Consider the following 19,577-nt stretch of genomic DNA (forward strand, 5'->3'; position numbering starts at 1 on the left):
AATTCAAAGTTCCGTCCAATTGGACGTCATCAAATCACAAGTTCTCTATAACCTCTACGGTGCGATCACCAAAAACGATTTGGAGAAAATTCACGCCCCATTGAAAGAGAAACCATCAGAACAGAACGAGCTATGGCATTACCTCATTAAGGCCAGAATAATTGATCCAAATGGACGTTTGCTGCTTGAAAAATTGGAAACAAACAAAATCGATTATAAGGAGAATTCAGCACTTAATCCTAAATTGATATTCTTCTTTCGCAAAGTCATCGAGCGCGAGCGTCACATCCGAATCCCAGAGCACCTGCTGCCCTTCGTCGACCGACACCTGGACACTTGGCTGGCCAACGCCTTACGGGCTTTGGAACTGAAACAAGACGAGGACTACGTCATCGATCAAGATCGAACAGATACAAGTCCGGATCTGAGCCCCCAAGTGATCATCATCGATCCTGACACCGGAACGGACCAAACCACGTCCCAATGGGATGGAGCTCTGCACCAATTCCTCCAGTTAAAAGAAGGATGCAAATTAACGCTGCAGAGTCTGAAAGCTGTTTTCATTTCCAACGAGGAGTACATAAACAAATACGCAAAATTGGCAGGTGTGTCTGGAACGCTGGGATCCCTAAAGGAGCGAGAATACATGGTGGAATCCTACGAATGTGACTACGTTTCCATCCCAACGGCCTTTCCGAAACGTTTCGATTACAAAATGACTAAAGTGTTGAAGACTAAAGAAAGCTGGTTACTTTCCATCATCAACGAAATCCGAGAGACGGTTCTTCCAGCGAACATGGATGAGGCTCGTTCGATCCTCATATTTTGCCAAACCATCAAAGACGTCAATATCCTCAATAATCACCTAAAAATAAATCTCCCACAATTGATTGCAACCGATAAAGTACATCGGTATACCCGTGATTACGAGCAATTTGCTTTTGAAGGCAAACATTTGGAAATCGGCCACGTCATCATCGCCACCAATTTGGCCGGAAGGGGAACGGACATCAAAATTAGCGACAAATTACGTGAAAATGGAGGTCTGCACATTTGCCTGACCTACTTGCCGCAGAACGAACGAATTACCGAACAAGCCATGGGACGTTCGGGTAGAAATGGAGCACCCGGAAGTGGAATTTTAATCCTCTTCGAATCTCCTGACGGAATAAAAACAAAAGACACTGAATGGTCTGTTGCAAAGTTTTTTAGCATGAAAGGTGAGCGCGACCGAGAAGAATTGAAAAGAATTGCTCGACTGAAAGAAGATTCCAAGAGCACAAAAAATCAAATGGAATGTTTCGAAATATTCTCGGATCAATACGCCGATCTGAAGAAACAAATGAGAGACAAGGAAGATGCGGTGATCCGGCTAATGTGTGACTGCGCACTGGACCAATGGGCCTTGTGGCTTGATGAAATGGATACAGTGAAAACGTTTGATTACACAAAATATCTCAAGGCAAGTTTGTCAACCCAACTCAAACTTTCTGAATCCCCATGCGATATTAATTGGATGCTACCTTGCCGTTCTGTTACTCTGGCCAAACATCTAGCACAAAAAACGTCAGGAAAAAATTTCATTTTCAAGTTTCTGGCACAAGTCACCACTGGGGAAAATAAAAAAGCGGAAGCGAGGAAGATTTCAATCAGTCTTTTGGAAAAACTGGTTCAATCCAACGACGCCTTCTTCTATCCTGCCGCTCCCTATTATCTCGCATTCCTCATCATCAAAGAAAAGAAAGGGGAAAATAAACAGACACGTTTAACAAAGATGTTAAGAAGTAGCGAAACGATTTTGAACGAGCACATTCGCATGCAAATGTCTTTTTATCGCAAAATCAACCAAAATCACGGTCAAAGCCAATCCTTTTGTGCCATTAATTCCTACAAGCAGCAAAAAGTCAACATCGCTAATCTATTAGGCCATTACATCAATTCCATCAGGACCCTGCTGGGCAGTCATTACTGCTCCGCTTCCGATCTGGAACAAGCCGGAATCGATGGTCAAAAAGTGGACAAATTGTTTGAACAACTGAAAACTGAATGCATCGTCCAGCAGCCAAAGTTAAACGATGACGAAACTGTTCCGAACAAAAAAGCTGCTACCCAGCATGTTGCCATCATCCACAACGTTGACGACTCAGCGTCGCTGGAAGAAAATCTGTCGTCTGTTTTTGATAAAGTATCCAACCCGACATGGGATGAAAAAAAGATTGAGAAGAAAATAAAAAAAGAAATTGAAATTTCCTGCACCAGAAAATCTTTCTGGATGAATATGATCAACAAAAGAGTTTTGGAGGATGCAGAAGATTTTGTCATCATGGACGAATCAGAGTGCGACATTGAACCTAAGCTCAAACGAGACGAGAAGTTGACAATCGACTTCGCATCCAAGGATTACGTTTTCTTCAGCCCAATGCCTTACACAGCGGAAGAAATGAAAAAGAAAATTGTGTTTCGGGAAAAGTACGTCAAAGATACTATAAAGGGAAATGACTATCAAGAGTACCATCGCAGGAAGAAAACATTCGAGTTCAACAAAATGGGTCGCCTGAACCTAACCCAACTCAAAGAATTCAATGCAATAACAAAATGCCAGTCCCAGTTAATGGAAGACGACTTGCGCGGCATCCATATCGATCCAGTTGAACGGAAAAATATTTTGGCTGAATTGGAAAATCAGAAAATAATAGATCGACAAGGATATCTCGCCCCAGAGTACAAAGGCCAGGAGTTCTGCTACCCACAATGTCCCGCTTATGAAGATGCCGTCATGGGTCTGTTGGGTAGGAAATACGCAATCGAAATCGTCATACGGCAATGGCTAAAGTCGGAAGAAGATCCTGAATTACTCAAGGCTATCGAACTGCTACCACTGAATCCCCACCGAAACCTGTTGGCCGATTTGATGGCGGCTCACGTCATTGCCGGTGCTCGAGTGAATGACGATTTGACAGACATCAATATTATACAAGCGGTCGAAAAAATTACCGATGAACTTAACAAGGAGAAACGGGCGATAAAAAAAATGAGCAAGGAGGAACGCAAAAAATTAGACAAGGAGGAACGTAAAAGTCTTATGAACTATCTGAGAAGTCGCCAGGCTCTCTACGTTCCTACTAATTCCCCCGACGATTTCTTCTCTCTCGATTTTATTGAACGTGAAATCCGCACACAGAAAGGCATGGACAACATCTCGGCCGAACTCTACATCTTCGGTCTCATAGGCTTTGATCATCACATCATCTACAAAAAGAAATTGTTGTTTAAGGCTGTCAGCCAGGCGTTGATAAGCATTGCACTTGGAGGTAGTCTGTTGATTCTTGGATTATTCTCACGAACAAATTTAGGTGGTGTACCAAGAATGTTTGGCGCCACCTGTGTCTTCACGGGAGGTACAGCCTATTTGTGCAATGGCATCGAGAATCTCTTGTTACGCAACAAATCGACGTGGACCGACTACGGTCGTCAAAGTCTCATGAATGTCGTAGGGAACCCAGCTCCCTTTGAAAAGATGAGCACTATTTGGAAATTATTCAAACACAGAAAATCCATCAATCAAACGCCTTCTCTTCCCAGCAGCTTTAACGTACAAGAATCAATTGTGACAGAAAATCAGCTGGTCAAAGTTGTCGCAACAACTGGCAACATACTCCACGATCCTTACAGACTCTTTGTTAGTCATCTTGTCGAGACAATCAACAAAATTGTCGACAATATCATGGCACAAATGAAGAAAACGCTCAAAAAGGTTTGGCAATATCACAATCATGAAGATATCAAACGCTTGGTCAAAGAGAAAATGGAAAAACTCGTAACGGATTGGTTTGAAAAAGGCAAAATATGGGTCCCGGAAGTGAAAGAAGCAGCAATCGAACCTAATCCACTGGTGTCCACCATAAACAAACATTTGGAAGCTTTTGCATTGAAAATACGGCACGTGACAATGGAGTGCCTAAAGCGATTTCGATCGGCCCTGGAAGAAGATTTCTCAAAGCTGCAGCCATCTACATTGACCAGCGATCATTTTGACGTCGAAATGGGGGAGCGTTTTTACAAGAAAGTTGTCGAAAACATGAAATCTGAACTGACCAGAAAAGCCGAGCAGATTATGGAATTATTTCAAACAGAATTCGCCTCTTCAACAACGGAGCAAGAGGACGCAGAAGAAAATTAACAAACACACTTTACTTTCGACAACAGGTTGAAATTTGATTCATTAAAATACTTCACACTGGTTATTCTATTTGTTCGTCTGAATAAATCATTGAGAACTGTACTCATCGAATTTTCAATTCTTCCATGCAACGCCTAATAGAATATAGGGTGAAAAGATGAACTGAACAGGGTGCGAATTGGACTCACACGGATTTTAACTGACTAGTTTAACACGAATAAACTCCGGGCTAGTAGACGACCTTAAGTGATGCATTGTTGTTGAGACATTGAAAAACATACAGGTAAGAGAGGGGTTTAAGACTAAAAATAAGTCAAAACGTTACGACCACGGAGCTACATTATCGAGAACATATGCTCAGTGAATATTACCGCTGTTGGAAAACGAACTTGCATACTCAACATCTTGACTTCACTGCATGCTTTGTCTACAGCATGGGATTCAAATTAAAGTAGGGATATTGAAATGTTCACTCACTACTTGATGAAGAATGACAGCAGACGTCAGGTAAATTTTGCCTCATCCATTATTGGGAGACGAAGAAATGCTGGAGTACCTTTGCAAGTCAATTTTGGAAATTAGTATGTTTATGTATGTGTTATGTGATTTCATGTGCCATCAGAATGTTTGTATTTCCGTTTTTGTTGGATTGCTGTCTTTGACGACACAAAACTTGTTTTCTTGCATTGAGTTATGTAATTAGTTGCATAAGCAAATACTCTGTAGGGTTTCAAAAAAGTATTGCAAAGGTATCGTGTCGTATATAGTGAGAAATCAAGATTTGATCAGCAGCTGCTGCAACTAAGTCAAATCGTCAAATCAAGAATCCATATCCTCCTATGTACAGGTGTCAATAAGCAATCAACTTAGAAGAATGTACATTGTACAATAATAGTCAACCCCAGATACCTGAAGACAAATGACGAAAGTTCCTCAATACGTTAATAACATTCACAGTTATCGTATAAGAGCAACACTTTTCTTTTTCCCAACCATAATGTACGTTTTGTTCTAACGATAGACATGCCGCATGCGATAGACTTTATTCTTTTGGATAGTGCGCTGTTGCCATTGTTGAACACAACTTTACGGGCGCCAAATTTAATTGCGAATTTCTCAAAATTCAAATGACAGTTCTTAAAATTCAAAAATAGTAAACGGAATTAACATTAAATACATTTTTTTCTTAATTTTACAGTGATGGTTTGTTGGCTAAAAACAATTTGAGGAACATATTGATTGCAAGTCTGTAACAGTCTAAACAATAAATCCTTTCAAAACAGGCATCAGCACGTTTGGCAATTTGGCAGTGTTAATTCATTTTCACGCAAACGTGGTCGATTTGTTTTAAAAGCCTGGAATGTGCCCATAAGTCTCCAGAGACGAGAGAATGATGTAAGTCAACCAAAGCACTACTAAAAAGATGGCAGAAGCGTAACGGGTAACAAGAGGTCCTCCTAATTCTCCACGACCGCAAGCAGCTGACAGTCTAACAGAAAAAATTAATATTTCATTAAATATGTCATCCAAACACGAATTGCCCAATTGCTTTTAGTACATACCTCCGCGTTACCAGCAGTCCTAGCGACAAAACAGCTGTGATGGTGAAAATGGTAATTGAAAATCCCAGGCTTCCGGCTTCCACCTTGAATTCTCCGCCCTGGAATCATTAAATAAATGTATAACAATAAAGCTATTTCCACGAATGGTCTTCTGGATGTAATTAAGTAGGAAGACAAACCATTGACGTGTGGTAGATGCTGGCGATAAGCCAAGGTAAACCCAGACCAAGAAAGACGTTGACGGAATTACTTCCGGTCACGTTTCCGATGGCATTGTCGGCATATTTCTCGTTCATGGCGGCGCCTCGGCTTGCAAACAGATCCGGAAGGGATGTCCCCAACGCCACAAAAGTGATGGCTGTAAATTATTCGCAATGGAGTCAAACAATTTCAAAGATTTTTTTTTGTTTTTGAATAGGTAAATTACCGGTAACGGCGTCATCAAGTCCGATGAGGCATCCGAAAATTCCGGCCAGGTCTCCCACAATGGCGGTGAGCAAACCAATGACACCTAACGAAACAAAGAACGATAGCCATCCGCCCCAAATTCCAGCCGGTGGAACCAACGCAAAAAGAAGCTAATTAAGAAAAAAACAAAGTTTTAATTCATTCATTCATAATCAGATGAAATCAAGTTGAAGTCAAACCTTCCATCCGAACGTCAAAAAGTGCATCACGTAGTCTGAAGTTGTGGCGTTTTCAATATCGCCACCGTTCACGTTCATTGCCTATACAAATGAATTAATAACTTAATCCAATAACTTTGTCAAATAAAATTAATATTGGGCCGTAATTACATCTTTGATCTGACTGGTCCAATCGTTGTGATGTACAACCATCGAATCCACATTGGCGGAAGTCATTTCCGCCAGACGGTCCATCACCGCATTGAAATCTGAAATTAAAATTTCAAAAAAATAAAATTAATGCGCAAGTCCTAATTGATTTTGAATTAAAATTAACCTTCGTCGTTGGTGATGGTCACAGCCAATTTGGTGATGGGTCCCAGAACGGCTCCGCCGGAAGGATCGTACAATTCAACTTCGAAGCATTCGTCTTTCATCTGGGTCTCCATGTCATTCGAAATTGGAATTTCAATAAAACGTTTGGCCTGTAACACGGACAAAAACAAAACGATTAAATTCAATTAAATTTAAATGTCATTTTTCCAATTATTTGTACCTCTGCGTTCCTGAATTCCAGCACGCCCTCACCTCCTTCAAAGTCCCTGCCACTCAGGGCTTTCTTGTCTGTTTTGAGGATAAATGAAGTTGAGTAAAATAACTAAACAATTAGTTGGAATTAAAGTTAAAACCTATTGTGCGCCAGCGGATGCTCACTTCCCCGTCGGAGCCGCTTTTACGTAAGACTGGAATTTGGGCCACGCCCACCGATTCCTTGACCAGGATGCCTCTCTCTTCGAAAGTGATGGTGCCGGGTTCTGCATTGATCAGATACAAATTAAGTTCATTATTTGGCTATGATTTAAAAAGTTTATCAATTAAATAAGTACCGTCGTCGTTCAGGATTGTCACTTCCATGATGGAAATGCGACCCAGTGCCACTTCCTTGTGTTTGTACGATAAATTATGAGTTAAACTCAATTTGAGGTAGAATTGTTCGTCGGGCTCGTACTGGTCGTCGTCCACAATTTCAATCATAATCTGAATAATCGCATTTTTAAAAATAAATTGAATTAGATTTACTATTTCCGCATAATTATTTTAAAGACAAGAAAATTCAGTTGGTGAAATTCTCACTTCTTTCACGACTTCTTTGGGCTGGAACTCGATGACTTGGTCGACCGGCACGAAATCTTCACCCGAAACTGCACTGCCGTCAACTGTTTCTACCCTGTTATAAAGATAAAAACTAATTAATTAGATCTCATCGTCAAAGAAGATATTAATTTGAAATGCGATTACCTGACACACACCAAAGTGTCCGTCTCCCCGTGGCGGATAATTCGAACGGGGAATTTCCCAACGTTTTCAGACACTGGATAATTGAGCAATACAATTTAAATAAAATGCAAATTCAAAACACAAAAAAAAGAATGCTGAATCGACTCCATTTCCATAATAATATCAACTGGGCGAATTGAATTGTTACCTGCGCAAGCGATGGCGTGGAATTCGACGATGGCTTTGTCCTTTGATACTTTTTCGACGAAAGGACTCAGATTTTCAGTGTCCGGATGTTCGTTGATGGCATCATAAACCTAAAATGGGGTTTAAATTAATAAAAGATTATTTTAAAAAATTTAGTTGAAACTTTGAATTCTATTTACCTCTTGGAGTTTGATGCTCAGCTGAGGCTTGACTTTCTTACTTCCGGTGAACACTCGGGTGGCTCCGATCCGGTACCAAGCGTGTGAATGATGCTTAGTCATAATTAACCTTATAGTCGTATTAAAATAAAATTTGTATGTAAGTCAATTCATCTGAAATAAATAATGTGGGTGTTTAAACTGACTTGTATGCGGCCAATTTGGCAGCATCTTCCCCGGTGAGGCCCAAATGTGTGGCTTGCCGGACCCATTTGGCCAACTCGTCGGGGTCCATCTTTGGTGAGTAAATTAAAATTAAAATTAATTGAATTAAAATGACAATTAATTTAATCGTTTTCCAAACCTTTCCGTCTTTGGTGAGAACAGGTCCGTCTACCATCATGGCCTCAACTGGTTTAAACGCAATCAAATTTTAAAATAAAGCAACAACAGGTTTTCGCTGCTGCCAATCGAATCACTTACTTTCTCCGGAGTTGATTGAGGCCAGCTCAATCTCTTTGCCGTTGGCGGTCGTTACGCTGATGGTGCTGGGCTTTTTCCAGCATAGCGGAAATCCTTTGTCAGCCCAGTAAGCCAGTCCGACCAGGAGCGGGAAAAGGAGGAAAGTGACGACGGCCTCCCAGACTTCCACCTGATTTTTATAAAACAGAAACGTGTTTCCAACTAAATTTAATGGATCAGCTGGCGGATGAGCAGACGAAACCATCATTTAAAAAAATCGATAACTAATTACCACATTTCGGCTGACTCCCACCAGGACGAAAATCAGCCACAGGTAAGCCAAAATGCTGAACACGGCGGTGATGGCGAATACCCGCAGTCCTAATCAGAATTTCGGATGAATAAATTTGAATAAATTTGCAAGTAATCTTGAATAAATTAATTTTGAATCAATTGAATTCTGAATGAATATATTTTTAATTAATCAATTTTGAAGTAATTAAATTTAAATGAATTAATTTTGAAGTCATTAATTTTGAATGAAAATTAAAACGAGAAAATTACCTTTGATTTTTCGCGTTTCGACGCCGGGAATGGCGACAATGCAAACAGCACTGATGCACATCAGATTGAAAGCGGCCGAACCCACAATTGTACCCGGTCCCAACGCTCCCGACTCGAAATTGTTACCGACAATCTCTGTTAATTATAATTCAGTTAAATCTGACATCCAAATATTTGAAATTAAAATTTAGCGAATTTAGCTCATTAATACCAATGATGGACAGCAAGATTTCAGGGGCCGATGAGCCCAGCGCCATCAACGTCAAATTGGCCACCGTGTCGTTCCAGATGTTGACTTCTATAAACGTGGGTTCTTGATCGACACCCCTCGACAAATAAACCTGCAAGTCAAATATATACAATTGAATAAGCTATAGTAATCAAATCTATTCATCTCTCGGCAGTGTTGAAACAATCGTAAAAAACGACATTTAAAAAAAGAGATTTAACAATTAGATAAGAAAATGCATAATAAACATATTAGGTATCACCTTGCGAGTGGTGGCCGTGATTTTCTCAATGGCGCCCATGAAGATCTCGGCAATGATGGCAACACCCATAAAACAATAGAGGAGGCCGAAGAAATAGAGAAAGGCTCGCATTTCAATCGACCACGTGAACTCGTTGATGAGCGGCAAAATCAAACCGCTCGAGCAGCTGTACTCATCCAGGGTCCCGTTATTTTTCGTCATTTTCCTTTTTTTTACAAATGAATTACAATATTCCGCACTGTTGATATCAAAATATGTAACACTATCATACTAGGAATTTGGCACTACACTTTGGCGGGGTGTCGGTTATCCAATCTGGAAGAGAAATTTAAAAAAAATTATTAAAAATCACAAAGTTCTCAAATTACAACGAAAAATCACTGGGAGGTTGCACCGTATCAAATGCGCCTACATCCTGCGGGACACGCTGTTAGACTGAAAGGCTATATAATAAAGCCTACGGTTGAATCATCATGGTTGAATATTATAGAGAGAAAAGGATAGACCTTGTGCGCATATAACCAGAAAAAAAAACACGCCGAATAAATTGATCACGACGACTATACAACAGCACCAGCACCCCGGGGCTGTCTAAACACTTTCTGTGTCAAACGCCGTTTTGTGTGTATACATAGGCTACATGTGTGTGCCTGTGTGTCTATAGTAGAAAGTATGTTACACACAAATGTAGGGCGACGGAGAACTGACCTAAAAGTGACCCAGTCCGTTTTCTCTATCTATAAGCAACATGATGACGGGGCTGAGTCGGAATCTTCCGGGAAAAAACGTGACGACCTTTTTCCTTTTGTGCTTTGTCATTACAGATTTTTCAATTGTCTGATATGTTTGTAATATGTACTGTATAACTATTTTATTGTGCTGATGGCTCATTCTAATTTTCAACTAAGTTCTAGGGTGATTGAAATAAACTGGTGTATGGGCTTATCCATCAGTGTAGGCCATAATATTCGGTCAAGGTAATACCGACTAATTTCACTTTCTTTTTCTCGTCTAAATGTGAAAATTCAAATGTCCTTATTTGGCAGGGGGAGGGGAAATTCCCTCCCCGATCCCGTTGGCATCTCCCACTAAGACTACGTGACGGAACGACAGCATTTGTTTGATTTTTATCAAATTGAAAATCAATCGACTCAACTGATGATATTGAGTCAAAGTTACACATTATTGTGCTTTCGTTGCGCAAGAGTCACAGTCACCCTTGATTCTATTCAGTCTGGGCCAACCCAATCTCGCTCTTTCCTTCAATAGCCTAATGAACTAAAGTGATAATAATATAATAATAACCAGTTCTATTATAGCCGGGAAGCGAGAGAGCGCCTTATTAAGCGCCATCACGACGCTATTATATTCTATTATTCTGCGCCATAAGGGAATTCAAAAGCGTCAGCATATGTTGATTATATTTGCAGGTGGGTAGTCTAACCGCACGCATAACTATAGTCACGTATTAGCAGATGTGACCAGTATTCCCCCTCTCTCTCCCCATTATTTATCCTGTTTAACATTCCTTACTAAGATAAGGACTAAACTGCCAGAGAGATAACAAGTGACTGAATCGTAAATAATGAAATAGCTCACCCAAATAGTTTCACAATGATTTAAAAACAAAAATGTTTAGCGATAACATTGGATATGCCTTTTAAACACGGTAGAGTATCTACAACAAAAATGTATTTTTACCTGGCAATAAAAACGATATCCTTGAATAATTTAAAAATAAAACACACACACACAGAACAGTATTTGTATCTAAAACAATCACGATTCAAATAATCCGGAATTTGGCAACAATCGCGATTGTGGTATGTGCTGTCAGCAGTAATAATATAGTAACACCGTCGGCAATCTGGGCCCGCTCAACTGGACGGAAATGTCTCCGAGCGACGTCCTTTTCAACAAGTTGAGGGGTTTCGTTATTTGTTGAGTGGGAAGTGGGCTTATCTGGTACCGGCCGCAATGGTGACGCAACGACGATAAGCGCGCGGAAGACAAATGCGCCAACAACAAAAAAGGAGGGGGGGATTTCAAATGTCAAAGTACTAGCCTACTTCCTGTGAGCAGAATAATGTACAAATTAAGCGATGACGTGTGTCGTTTCGTGACGTGAAATCGGTGTCGCAATAATCTTAAGAGATCGTTTTGTATTTGATATACCTGAAGCTTGATTTCTCACGTTTCTATGACAACCGGAATTGATTAGACGCCTACGGACAAATTCTTTTTCTATATGCAGCACGTCAGGCTGAATTTGTTTTTTGACATAACGAAGGCTATTATGTATCTAATAATCCTCTAGATAACCCAAGTCAATTTTAGTAATCGCTTCAATCCCTTCGAAAAAAAACAATGGTTGGTTATTTGACCGAGAAAATAATGCGACGCCTTTAGATAAGAATAGATTTTAAAAATAATTATCCCACTTCTTTATTTTCTTTTTATTCCGGCCATTAAAAAAAAGCGCGCTCGATTTGAATTCAGCTGGATGCTAAATTTGGAATTTTAGATAGAATTTGTTCTCGCATAACGGGAACGAACATATAATCCTGGCAGGAAGAAGAACAGTGTGAGAAAAAGAATTTCATGAACTGATGATCCAGGTTATCTCAAAATCTCGAAATTTCCAAGTTTAAAAGAACGAACCAATTCAAAAGGTTACGGGGCCAGGGGGCCTCTCGTTAGAATCGACTCGAACAATCAAAAAAGATCAGCACGAAAAACTATTAAGTCTATGTAACGGCTTATTAGTGCTGCGCTCGTATGTATACTGTACCTGATGATCTTATTCACCACCTCAGGGCAACGCCCTCAACTTGTAATAGGCTTTGTGCGCACTATATATACTCGCGAGTCTAGCAAATAATTCGACTACTCCTTCATTCATTTACCCGGGTGCTGGAGACCAGCATAGCTTTCCTATTTTATTGTATAGTCAAATCAGATAAGAATCTACGAGGATGCAGAACTCTAGTGCCATCGCTCTCTTCGCCCTGCTGGTAAAAATGAATTATTCACCCATTAGAAATTTAGAAATTAATTTTATGGTCATTTGAATTCGGTCAGTTTGCCGCCATCAATTCGACGGCCGGTTTCACCTTCACCAGCAACAACCAGCGCTCGGACTTGAACTGCTCCAACGTCGACTACTCGCCGTGCACTTGCGACGAGAACAGCATGGTGGCCTGCGACCAGATTCCCATCAAAACTCTGCGCTCGGCCTTCGCCAAAATGGCGGCCCACGACCTGACCGGTCTGAAGCTGACGCTGTCGCCGGCCGAGAAGGACCTCATCCCCGACGATTTCCTCGGCCAGATGAACCTGGCCGGCGATCTCATCATCTACTGCCGCGACAGCAAACGACTCCGCGTCAGTCAAAAGGCTTTCCAGCACTCGGCCGCCACCATCACTCGGTAATTCAACATGAAATAATTAATTTAATTAACAATAATAATTAATTAATTATTTATTGAATTATTGATTGATTGATTTAAATTATATTGATTGATTTAATAATCAAAATTAATTAATTATTGATTGATTGATTTATTAATAATTATTATTAATTAATTAATTATTATTGGTTATGCAAGGGTCTTTATCGACGGCTGCGATCTGGGCCAGCAGCCCAACTTGTCCTTCATGTCCCGTTTTAACCACATGATGGCGCTGGTCATCAAGAATTCCAAGAATTTTAAAAGCTTCAAAGGCCTGCCCAGCCAGTCGACGGCTCTCTCCTATCTGTACGTCACCCACTCGCGGGGGTTCGAAGCGCTGGCCCCGGACGCCGTGGCCCTGCCGGCCCTGAGAGTCCTCTACTTGAATTTCAACCAGCTCAACGACGCTTCGGCGGCCAAACTCTTCAAAGCCCTGGCCGGCTCCTCGGTCGACTCGCTGACGGAGATCCGGCTGGACGAGAACAAGTTGACGAAAATCCCCGACGCCATCAAGTCGCTGGCCAAACTCGAGCAGCTGGAATTGGGCTTCAATGAGATCGCAGTTATTTCCAAGAACTCGTTGCCCGTCAACAACACGGGCACCAACGGGCTGGCCTTCAGCTTGCAGAAGAACCCCATAGCAACGATCGAGCCGGGCGCCTTTGGCGGCAACATCGGCAACAGTAATTACGTCAAATTGCAGGACATTAATTTGACTCAGCTGGACCCGAAAATCTTCAAGCCCGTCCTCCAGCGGATGCTGATCCGCTCCAAAAAAGTCCTGGGCAGAACTCCGTTCCTCTACCTGGGAAACAGTCAGTTGTCTATAGAAATTGTCTCAAACATTTTGGATTATTTTATTATGAATTCAAATTGATTTCTTTATGTCAGATGCCATTAAGTGCGATTGCCACCTGGCCTGGCTGGTCCGCGATAACCGCAATTTGCTCAACTACATCGAAGGCGCCAAATGCTCCGACTCGAGAGAATTGATCGACCTGAAAGCCGACGATTTCGTCAGATGCAAATGAAGTCAAAATTGAACTGACTGGATGATGAGGTACAATTGCGAGTTTCATTCTTTCCCGCTCGATTTTATCATCATTTTTTTTTTCAAACAGAATTGCTGTTGACCTTCGAATCGAATGTGACGTCATTTAGATGTGTTCCAATCGATTGTTGTTTTGATTGTTTAACGCCTTAATTTTATTTGATTTCAAGTTGATTCTGGTTGGCAATAACCTGTCGGCATTATTATATGATATTGTCATATTGAATCCTTATTCCTTTTACTACCGGTTTCGATTCAACTATAGGGTGTGGCCGTACTAAATACAGTATATGTGGTTAGATCTTTTGATGATTGAATAAACCCTTATTTATTTTTGCATCGACAAACAGAAGTCCTTGAAAACAAATTTACTGTTGATGTTTCTTTTCTTTTTCCTCCGCGGTTTGCTGTGTGCTGTATTTTTGCTGTACAAAAAAAAAAAAACCTTCATAACAAACCGCGCCCGGCGGTGACGTGATATTGGAGATCCATAAGGACGACTATTATTATACCTGATGCATATAAGACTATGTACATTCAAAGTCACCAGCACTGGTATTCCCCGCTCAAAAGTATATTATAATACTTCTATTATACAATGTTTCGCTGTCGGCGATTTGAGTTTTATTTCAAAAGTAACACCGCGCACCAGTCAACTGAATCACCAGCACCACCGGCTGTATATTATTATATAGAACAGTCTCCGCTGAATAAATCTCTGACCTTCGCAGTTAAATGAATAATATTATTATTCTATATTAGCAAAGTTTATAATTCCGGGAAAATTAAATGTCCAGCTTCAACTAACATCCAAGTGTGTTGCTGGGTGTGGAGATATAATGTCATTGTAAAATAGAACTAACATCGACTAACATAAATAAAACGCTCCCACTGGCGATGTCTTGTCAAGTCTAAAATTTTTCCCACGTAGTTCAAATAAAATATAAAAAAACAAAACAATTCCTGTCAACCCCCCCCCCCCCCAAGCTTACCCCACGTATAAAAACTATATATAAAAAACTAACAATTCGTGCCAAACTTTTGAACATTGCACGAATGTTTATCCCTGTCGCACTGGTTTTCGCTGTCGGGTTAATTCTTGATGCGATTTCAACAGATTTTTCTATACAAAAAAGATGTAATAAAAGTTTAGTCGACCGGTTTGTTTTTTTATTCAAACACGAGAGAGACAGCTGACAGACAGAAAATAAATCGAACGAAGGTGAGCGAGCGAAAACTTTCATCCACCCGGCCGTCACTCACGTCGCAGCTCAACATCTTATCCAGCAGCGCTGGAATTGGACTCTTTAAAAAAACAGATTGACATGATTAATAGATTCCATATCCGTGTACACAATTGCAGATTTGATTATTATCGTTCTCACTGGGAACTGTCAATAATATAGCGCGCCGGTCAGTCTGTCTACATTTGTATACACTGCCAAACACGTCCGCGTGTGCCCGATTATTACCTCACTCTTATATATGTCGATACATGTTAGATAACAGCACGTGATACTGATGATGTATAACCTATTTATATAGTACTTGAAATTTCGAATTTTGATGGTCATCGCTCCACTTATTCTCACAACACCCGGACGCAATGTGCTGCTGCCAATCGATCGATGCATATTTGGACGTCAATTTGGCGTCTATATAAAACGAATCCCTTTTAAACTCCTTCTCGAATCGACTATATTATAATGAAATATAGCAGGTGCTGGTGAGTGCTGCTGGGACAGCCCACCTGCACTGTTCCAGTTATCCCGAATTATTGCACAACATTGAATAACATCACGCAATTAGATTGGGGCAACTGGTGCCTACGTGCCGTCTGCTGTTATACATTGGGGAGTGGCAATTTGCCAGATCCGCGCTAGAATGAGAAAAATTGATTTCGTTTCGCATCGCCAACTCTAATTATCATACAAGGATCAAATGAAATTGTGTTTTGAACGATTAAGACTTTTTCCCCCGTAACAAATTCGACGTGCCATCTGGAAATGACAAGCCCGATTATCTTAAAAAAAATTGAATTTGAACGACTTCATTATTTTATTATTTTTTTTTAAAGTAAATCACGTAACAAATTCGCAATGATATACTTTCGATTTCCAAAGGAAAATACTTTTTATTAATCCAAACTGCATACAATGTTTCAGTTATAATTTGTATAAAACAATATAGGTAGGAAAAAAAAACTTTCTTTTGCATTAATAAAACGTTGAACGGTTTCATCATCAGCCAAACTCAATAACGCAACCCATTTGGATTAGAAAAACAAACAAAACGATTCAATATCTCACTCCGCGATTGATGCACACACTTTCGAGATGATTATACATATAATATAGTCAGACAATTACTAAACCTAATTAGCCATAGGCCTACGCAATACAAATGAAGAGTTCAGTAGGCGCTCGGTCCGCGCGGTGTCAGCGCATACTATTAAAATTAACAATAGATTTGAATGAATTCAAGTGTTTCAACATCAGCAATAATTAATAACTTACGATGCGCGATTTCCTGAGCCTGTAATTATCTTGCTGAAGGTTGAAAATAATTTGTTTACAAACGCGCTCCTTCTCTTGGAAGGCCAGCCGCTCAGCCGCCCATTCGGATTCACGAGCTTCCATCTGACCGGATTCGACAAATAATTTGTTTTAAATGAATTAAATTTGGTATTTAAAAAAATGACAAAAGATCTAACCTGGGTGGCAATGGCTTTGAGCACGTCTTCCGGCTGGCTGTTGTATTTCTGCACCGATTCCTTCATCCGGTCGACCAACGAGGCAACGTTGCCGTTTTGATCTTTCGTCTCGTGGACCCACTGGGTCAGAGTCATCACCGCCTGCATGGAACCAAGGGGAAGAAAAAGAATCGACCCACATCGCATGAGCGGAAAGAATTCAACCCACAAAATATAATAAAGAAATGTGTAAAATCTTACATCGCCGATGGCTCTGCGCATTCGAAGGTTTTCCTCCATGACGAGGCAAACGGACGGCGGCGGGGCTTTTTCGTCCACCTGATTCACCACCAACTGGTTGTGTTTGATGCGCATTAATTTGGCGTGCTGCTGCTGCTGCTGATGCTGCTGGGAAGACTGATGCTGCTGCTGCTGCGACTCACAGTTGCTGATGGCCTTGTTGGGCTGCGCTAAATTTGGAAGCGGTTGGGAAAGCATTCCTTGAACTCCTTTATAACGAATTGGTTCCGACTAAAAATCGATAGAAAAGGCGCACGTGAGTCGCAACGGTTCTCAGAAGAAGAAGAAAAAACAAACAGAAAGTAATGTTTCAATTTCCCGCGAATTGTAAGGCGAACAGCCGACTCAACTGAGTCTCGCGCCATTATATAGGCGAAATAATGAGCTCAGCAACTTTCATTTCTTCGAAACCGGACGAAAACTGGTCTAGTAAATGAATGGGCAAGTGTCAATTGAGATTAGCCTTACCTTATTTGATTGGCGTAAAAGAATGTCACACTGTAAAGACACAAGCACTTAAAAAGCAGTCACAAGTTTCAATCACTGTCAACTGTGAAATGTCTATATCGAATTTGTCAAAGAAATATTAACGTAGGATATACTAGTTAAGAGACTTTGGGTTGGAATTGCTGCTGGACGATCGTTCCTCGAGTGTTGCCGAAAGACGACTGGCGCCTTCCATGTCCGACACAACAGTTATAATAGAATAGGCAGCAGCAGCAACCGGTGAAATAACAGATGAATTAAAGACTATGCAAAACAGGTTTTATTAGACGTTCCCTTTTCTCTTCTGCTGGCGCTGCTGCTGCCTTCACACTTTTTGTGTGTGTGTGTGTGTGTGTGTGTGTGTGTGTGTGTGTGTAGAGAGTTGCATAACAGACACACAAACACGGAATACAGGAGAGAGAGAGAGAACAAGCCAGCCGGGAGCCTTTCTCTTCTTTAACAGGTTTTTTCTTTCTATTATTATTAAATTTTTTTTATTGTTTATTGTATTCCATTTTCACGCGCTGGGAATTCCCCTCCATCACAGCGCTCTCGGATATAATAATATTCTAATGGATCGAATGGGCTACATCTTATAGAGGAGTGCTGGCAACGCTGACTATCGGGCGGGTAATAGCCAGCATCTGATACATCAGTCCTTTTATGCGCGTCCTTATTATTATTGACCAAACAAATTGCAATTTCCAGCGAAAATTATATAGATGCATGTACTGCAACTTATACAAGGCAATAAGAGCAATGGCAGAAAGTAGCCTAATACAGCAAAGTTGCTCAATCTACAAGAGTCAACAAGCATGTGTAAGCAGTATATCCTACTGCTGACACGGATTCGTGCAGAGTTTTAGCAGAGTAGATCGCCAGCAGAGATATCAATGTCGTCCTCGTCTGTAATTAAAGCGAAAAATGTTAATGAGCATTCACGACTTTTGGGCGTTTCACCGCAATGTAACAACATTCACCGATTCCTGTTAAAACAATTGCAATGTCGTGCAATCTTTTAGCGCTACTTTCCTGACAAGTATCTTTGGAATATTTTAGGCATTTGCGGCATTTGACAAAGTAATTGGTCCACCATCATTTTCACCCCGGCCTTTTATAAATCAAGCGGCAAGTTCTTATCAGTCGTCGTACAGCAATTATCTTATTATTTGTCGTCTTCGCAAAAGTTGCATCATAAGTTCATAACAGGAAAAAGGTCGCCAATTATTCCGGGAATTTCTTTTTCAATTATTCCCAAAATCTCTTTCTTCCCTTGGACGGAAGAGGGAGAAAGAGAAAGGGTAAATATTTTTTGATATGGCAACACTGGTGATGGGGAATCGAGGGGAAGAAAACGGAAAACTTATAATTCGTGTTTTCATTTTTGATTTCATTACTATAAATGAAACTTAAAAATTGTGATCTTATGACCACAGATAGAGCTAATGCAGCTCTTTTTTTTAAGAAATTTCCCACCCTATAATATTACGTAGTTACTGAATAACAGGCCTCCAAAGTAAGCCCATTCCCTACTGGGCCTCTCGGCCGTACGAATACTTACGCAACGCGATAAAAACCACCTATCGCGTTGTTGAAAAATTCCCCCAAAAATCACATGATACCCCGCCTTAATGTTAACCTTTGAAAATTTTTTTATTGAATTCCACCGAGAATTCTATTTTTGGGAGCGTATTGAAAAACGCGTTTTCCCTACTGATCCTCTCAGCCGTACGGATACTTTCGGTACCCACTGTATATAGGCCTACAGAGATAGAGCTGAGACTGCTGGCTTTGATATATTATCAATTCCACGAAGATGACGAGCGAAAAATTGGCAGCGTCAAGTTTGATTTGCATCAAGTCGGTTACCTAAATTCGTTTAGATATGTAATCCAACTAATAACCGGTTTGGTGTTGGCCACAGCAAGTTTTTTTGGCAAGGATTTGCACACGGTGAAAGAACACGTCAAGGTGGAGGTCAGAAGTCGACGCAAAATTTCTCTACTAATTACGCATCAAGGCCGTCTGATGATCAAAAATAATTGCAAATTGCAGTTGGAAATACCTC

The 19,577-nt window shown here is 40.6% G+C and overlaps 3 protein-coding genes across 3 annotated transcripts; 1 reads left to right on the forward strand and 2 right to left on the reverse strand.

Moving 5' to 3' along the window:
• Window positions 1–5,213: 5,213 nt before the first annotated feature.
• On the reverse strand, window positions 5,214–11,453 carry LOC124338203 (sodium/calcium exchanger 1-like). Its single transcript, XM_046792284.1, has 22 exons — window positions 11,230–11,453; window positions 9,529–9,843; window positions 9,249–9,378; window positions 9,038–9,172; window positions 8,766–8,854; window positions 8,495–8,663; window positions 8,376–8,422; window positions 8,218–8,306; window positions 8,033–8,141; window positions 7,855–7,963; window positions 7,668–7,740; window positions 7,503–7,596; window positions 7,256–7,406; window positions 7,058–7,183; window positions 6,925–6,992; window positions 6,706–6,853; window positions 6,540–6,637; window positions 6,390–6,470; window positions 6,170–6,320; window positions 5,922–6,100; window positions 5,743–5,840; window positions 5,214–5,669 (listed from the first exon to the last, which is right to left on the reverse strand). The coding sequence occupies exons 2-22, from the start codon at window positions 9,727–9,729 to the stop codon at window positions 5,528–5,530; spliced, it is 2,487 nt and encodes an 828-aa protein (XP_046648240.1). The 5' UTR covers window positions 9,730–9,843; window positions 11,230–11,453; the 3' UTR covers window positions 5,214–5,527.
• Window positions 11,454–12,428: 975 nt separating this feature from the next.
• LOC124338271 (oplophorus-luciferin 2-monooxygenase non-catalytic subunit-like) lies at window positions 12,429–14,370 on the forward strand. Its single transcript, XM_046792385.1, has 5 exons — window positions 12,429–12,542; window positions 12,610–12,956; window positions 13,137–13,795; window positions 13,872–14,040; window positions 14,102–14,370. Exons 1-4 carry the CDS (start codon window positions 12,504–12,506, stop codon window positions 14,009–14,011), a joined length of 1,185 nt encoding a protein of 394 aa, XP_046648341.1. The 5' UTR covers window positions 12,429–12,503; the 3' UTR covers window positions 14,012–14,040; window positions 14,102–14,370.
• A 1,764-nt stretch (window positions 14,371–16,134) lies between these two features.
• LOC124338342 lies at window positions 16,135–17,706 on the reverse strand. Its single transcript, XM_046792486.1, has 5 exons — window positions 17,492–17,706; window positions 16,985–17,254; window positions 16,745–16,885; window positions 16,548–16,670; window positions 16,135–16,479 (listed from the first exon to the last, which is right to left on the reverse strand). The coding sequence occupies exons 2-5, from the start codon at window positions 17,219–17,221 to the stop codon at window positions 16,444–16,446; spliced, it is 537 nt and encodes a 178-aa protein (XP_046648442.1). The 5' UTR covers window positions 17,222–17,254; window positions 17,492–17,706; the 3' UTR covers window positions 16,135–16,443.
• Window positions 17,707–19,577: the final 1,871 nt, after the last annotated feature.

The sequence above is a fragment of the Daphnia pulicaria genome, chromosome 4 (genome assembly GCF_021234035.1).
Source record: "Daphnia pulicaria isolate SC F1-1A chromosome 4, SC_F0-13Bv2, whole genome shotgun sequence".
In the NCBI taxonomy this organism is placed as follows: domain Eukaryota; kingdom Metazoa; phylum Arthropoda; class Branchiopoda; order Diplostraca; family Daphniidae; genus Daphnia; species Daphnia pulicaria.

Bases quoted from the DNA above. Each gene is read 5' to 3' on its own strand.
- LOC124338203 (XM_046792284.1), bottom strand. From the start codon at position 9,729: ATGACGAAAAATAACGGGACCCTGGATGAGTACAGCTGCTCGAGCGGT. The intron at 8,855-9,037 runs GTAATTTTCTCG...AATTCTGATTAG, and splicing joins CGAAACGCGAAAAATCAAAG to GACTGCGGGTATTCGCCATC. The intron at 6,993-7,057 runs GTTTTAACTTTA...TCCTCAAAACAG, and splicing joins CATCCGCTGGCGCACAATAG to ACAAGAAAGCCCTGAGTGGC.
- LOC124338342 (XM_046792486.1), bottom strand. From the start codon at position 17,221: ATGCTTTCCCAACCGCTTCCAAATTTAGCGCAGCCCAACAAGGCCATC. The intron at 16,886-16,984 runs GTAAGATTTTAC...GGTTCCATGCAG, and splicing joins TGCGCAGAGCCATCGGCGAT to GCGGTGATGACTCTGACCCA. The intron at 16,671-16,744 runs GTTAGATCTTTT...GAATCCGGTCAG, and splicing joins TCAAAGCCATTGCCACCCAG to ATGGAAGCTCGTGAATCCGA.
- LOC124338271 (XM_046792385.1), top strand. From the start codon at position 12,504: ATGCAGAACTCTAGTGCCATCGCTCTCTTCGCCCTGCTG. The intron at 12,543-12,609 runs GTAAAAATGAAT...GAATTCGGTCAG, and splicing joins TCGCTCTCTTCGCCCTGCTG to TTTGCCGCCATCAATTCGAC. The intron at 12,957-13,136 runs GTAATTCAACAT...TGGTTATGCAAG, and splicing joins TCGGCCGCCACCATCACTCG to GGTCTTTATCGACGGCTGCG.